Raw genomic sequence first — 4,416 nt, 5'->3', positions numbered from 1 at the left:
GTTAAGGTAGCATCTTCCCAAATTTGACCAGCAGCTGTTCGAATGAATTTTCTTTTCTTCTCCTTTTTGTCTCTCTTCTGTTGCACAGTCACATCATTATCATTCGATATCTCCATCGATGATTTCTCCTCTTCTGCTGTGTTGTCGGCAGGGGTCACCTGGGAACTGTCAGCCATCTGATACGAGGCTGCGGCTACTGTCGAGGACGTAGTAGTTTGGATTGATGACATGTTGCTGGCACCATGCGGCACATTCAAGGACGAGCTGTGCGGTTGTTTATTGCCTTCAGATTTTTTGCCTTTACTTGTGGGAGGAGCTGAATAAATGACTTGGGGTTTTTCAATGTTGACCATTTGGGGCAACACACTGTCTGGCTTAGGGCCTGTGTCAAGGGAATGAGGTGGGAACATAGTCCCCGGAGGAGGAGGACCTATGAAAGATCGTTGTTGAGACATCATCATTGGGTTTGGCATGGGCGGAGGGTTGCTACCGCTCATGTTGCCCATCATAGGTGGCCTGGGTGGAGGGGGTTGGAATGGTGGCATGCCAGCCGGCCTGGGGGGCATGTGCATAGGGTGTCGCACTGGCATCGGTGGACGATGTCGCAGCTGATGGGGTAAAAAGGCAGGAGCAGGCCGAGGCATGGGTGGTGGGTGAGGGGGCGGCGGCGGTGGTCTTGTAAAATGCATTTGTGGGTGACCTGCTGGTGGTGGTGGAGGTGGTGGAGGAGCTGACAAAACTGAAAAAAAAAAAAAAAAAAAAAAAAAAAAAAAAAAGCAGAAATGAGACGAGTATTAAAAGGAAGTGACACTATTTGCATTTATTCTTTTACTTGTTTCAGTAATTTGACTGCAGCCATGCTGGAGCACAACAATTTTTGGAACAACATTTCGTGGAATAAAATTATCTGATAGACATACAACTCTGCAGATTCGCCATCTAATTCTAGCATGACACAATCATCATCTGACAACTAAAACCAAACCACATTTCACGGACCACACAGCATATACAATACACAATGCATCACCCAACAACAAAACCAGACAACTTACACGATACACACAAGCGGGTGCTGAAAAGTTCCTAGCTTGGGGTAAAACTGGTAGATCAGTTAATTATGATTTTATTCAATATATTCCCCTCTTAATACAGCGATCCTTCAATTTTTTTAAGCCCTGTAAAAGAACTTGGAAGGTTGGTCTTCCAGCTGGGCCTTTCACGATAAGCCAGGAACTCCTCAGCACCTCCTCGTACACAAAAATTATAGAAACAAAACAAAACTAACCCCCATAACGAAGTAAAACTGATGCAAAACAATTTCTAAATCCCAACCAACACTGCAGACAACTGAAGAATTTGGAGGTGCATTGAAGAGTATAGAAGAAACATATAAAACTATTGAAGTAATAACAATAACTAGTTGATCCTGTGGATATTCCATGATTTAACCCTTTAGCAGTTAAACTGGATATATCCAGCCAAAATATTCTACCTGTTTTACGAGGGTGAGTCAAAAAGTAATGCCATTTTGTTTAGGACATGGATAATTACCAACGCAGGAACATGTATCATACATCAAAATGAAGCTGGTCCTCTGTGGATCACATACCTGCTTCTCAACATAGTCCCCGTTTCTCTCAATAGCTATGTTCCACCTTCGAATGAGATCATGTATCCCTGCCCCATAAAATTCTGTTGACTGTTCTTTGAGCCACTTCTTCACTACAGTTTTTACTTCCTCATCACTGGAATAATTAAGCGCCTTCAGACTAATATCGCTTCAGCCCCATGAAAGAGGGTTTGAGAGGCAAACATTATTCCAGTGACGAGGAAGTGAAAACTGTAGTGAAGAAGTGGCTCAAAGAACAGTCAACAAAATTCTATGTAAAATTGACAAACCTGATAAGGGTATTTCCATAGAAGTCGGAGTGATATGTGAAGATGTTCGTTGAAGGCACTTATCCATAACCATTCTGGGAGCTGAACTGACAGGAAATTCTTCCCCTGGATGTCGAGCCAACTTCAGCTGGGCTTGAACCTTTGTGTAAGTGTTTGAACCGATGATCATTCTTGGAATATCATTTTCATCTTCATTGGAAGGAACAAGAATCTCCTGTTCAAACCTTTCAGAGACAAAAACAACAAAAGAAAAAAGTTAGGAAAGCAATTCAACAATTTTAAAAAAAATAGACAAGATCCTTCAAGCAGGTAGAATTGCCCTGTTTCAAATAACATATCAGTAATACGGGGTGGGCTAAAAGTCATGTTCAAAGTAAATTCAATATGTTCTGGAATTGTCAGACATGCCTCAATTTTTCTAAAATTGAATAAAATAGATAAAATAATGATGGATACACACGTACTTGGACATGAACAAAATGAATAATAATAATAATCCTTTCTACTAAAGGCACAAGACCTGAAATTTTTGGGGAGGGGACTAGTTGATTACATCAACCCCAGTGTTTCACTGATACTTAATTTATTGACCCCAAAAAAATGAAAGGCAAAGTTGAGCTTGATAGAATTTAAACTCAGAATGTAGTGACATGAGTAATACCTCTAAGTGTTTTGTCCACACTAACGACTCTGCCAGCTCGCTACCTTAATAATAGTAATAATAATATGCTCCAAACACTAGCTTAAAAGGGTGAACCAAAGTTAATGGTCTTTGTACGTTTCTGAAAGGCTAACTTGTGTCTTCCATACTGCAACTGCTTACGTTTCAACACTGGATCTCAGATCAAACACTGGGTATGCAAGTCCATCTCTGTAATTTACCAGGCTTCATGTCTTTATACAGTCATTAACCCTTGAGAACCACATGGTTCCGGGTTCAGTCCCACTGCGTGCCATCTTAGGCGAGTTAGTTCTACTATAGCACTGGGCTGACCAAAGGTTTGTGAGTGGATTTGATAGACAGAAACTCAAAGAAACTTTCATATATATGTGTGTGTGTGTGTGTGTGTGTGTGTATATATATATATATATATATATATATATATATATATATATATATATATATATATATACATACACATATCTGTGTGGAGTGTGTTGAGTCTTTGTGTTTGTTCCCCACCACTGCCTTGACAACTGGTGTCGGTGTGTTTATGTCCCCATAAGATAGTGGTTCGGCAAAAGAGACAGAGAGAATAAGCATCAGGTTTAAACAGAAAAAAAAAAAATTCAAGGGTTAATTCATTGGCCACAGTCTAATGACCGAAACAAGTAAAAACTAAAAAGATAAAAAAGAAAGGAAGTGTTTGGGATTTTGGCCATTTATTGCCCCTTGGGATATGAAATGATTGCACACATGCATCCATCTATAAAATGGCAGAATTTGCATATGCAATTCCAGTCTGAATACATGATTCATTTACATTTCATGATAAATGGGTATGAAGACACAGGGACAGCTGTGTGGTTGAGAGGGTTCACTTTGCAACCAGGCAGTTTCAGGGTCAGCCATATGAAGAATAGCAGACAATACAACAAAACATAGAAACACACGTGCCCTACAATCCACCTCATTGAAATCTCAAAACTACAAGATAATGCAGGATTAATTGAAAACAGGCGAATGACTTAGTGGTTAGAGGTAGTGAGTTCAATTACAGGACTGGGATGTGTATTGTGTTCTTGAGCAAGACATTCTATTTCATGTTGCTCCAGTACACTGAACCATAGAAATGAGTTGTGATGTCACTGGTGTCAAGCTGTATCGGCCTTTGCCTTTCCCTTGGATAATTGGTGGGGTTTCCATAAAGAACCTTGCGTGAACTTGTGTCTTGAAGAGTGACTTTCTCGGTGCAATGCCATGGGCATGCATGACCGATGGGAGTCTTTACCAGATCAAAACAATGTGAATAAGCATTACATTTGACAGTAATCTGAATGGTAAAAGGTAATGAACTGTCGGGGAGACTTCTAAACTGTTGTTCAATTTGCTAAACGTAGCAGCTAAATCAATGTTTGTAGTAAAGCTGCCCATTATAATCGCTTAAAACATTATCAAACGTTTATTCTTATCAAAATAAGTAGGTCCCAGTCATGTCCAGGATATTGTTATATCTTTTGCCTAATGGTACCAGCCAGTTATTGTTATTTAAGATTTCGTTTCAACATGATCACAATAAGTGCCCTCCCAAATATATATATATATATATGGCACTGTCATGGTATTAGCTGTCAGAAGTGAAAGTAGAAAAATCTGAAGGAACGTTACTGCTGGTTTGAGTTGATTCTTTGGCTACTGACAGCTAATACCATGACAGTGCCATATATATATCATCATCATCGTTTAACGTCCGCTTTCCATGCTAGCATGGGTTGGACGATTTGACTGAGGACTGGTGAACCAGATGGCTGCACCAGGCTCCAATCTGATTTGGCAGAGTTTCTACAGCTGTG

General features: G+C 40.1%; 1 protein-coding gene across 1 annotated transcript in view; it reads right to left on the bottom strand.

Annotated features, from left to right (window-relative positions):
• LOC106883788 (RNA-binding protein 42) overlaps positions 1-4,416 on the bottom strand; it is a 14,819-nt gene that overhangs the window by 8,937 nt on the left and 1,466 nt on the right. The window contains exons 2-3 of the mRNA XM_052972019.1: positions 1,903-2,126; positions 5-739 (exon numbers count right to left, since the gene is read on the bottom strand). Of these exons, the coding sequence (XP_052827979.1) occupies positions 5-739; positions 1,903-2,126 (959 nt within the window). The remainder of the gene's footprint in view (positions 1-4; positions 740-1,902; positions 2,127-4,416) is intronic.

The sequence above is a fragment of the Octopus bimaculoides genome, chromosome 12 (genome assembly GCF_001194135.2).
Source record: "Octopus bimaculoides isolate UCB-OBI-ISO-001 chromosome 12, ASM119413v2, whole genome shotgun sequence".
In the NCBI taxonomy this organism is placed as follows: Eukaryota; Metazoa; Mollusca; class Cephalopoda; order Octopoda; family Octopodidae; genus Octopus; species Octopus bimaculoides.
Note: the sequence above shows the minus strand (reverse complement) of the source record. Positions and strands in the feature narration are given on the sequence as shown.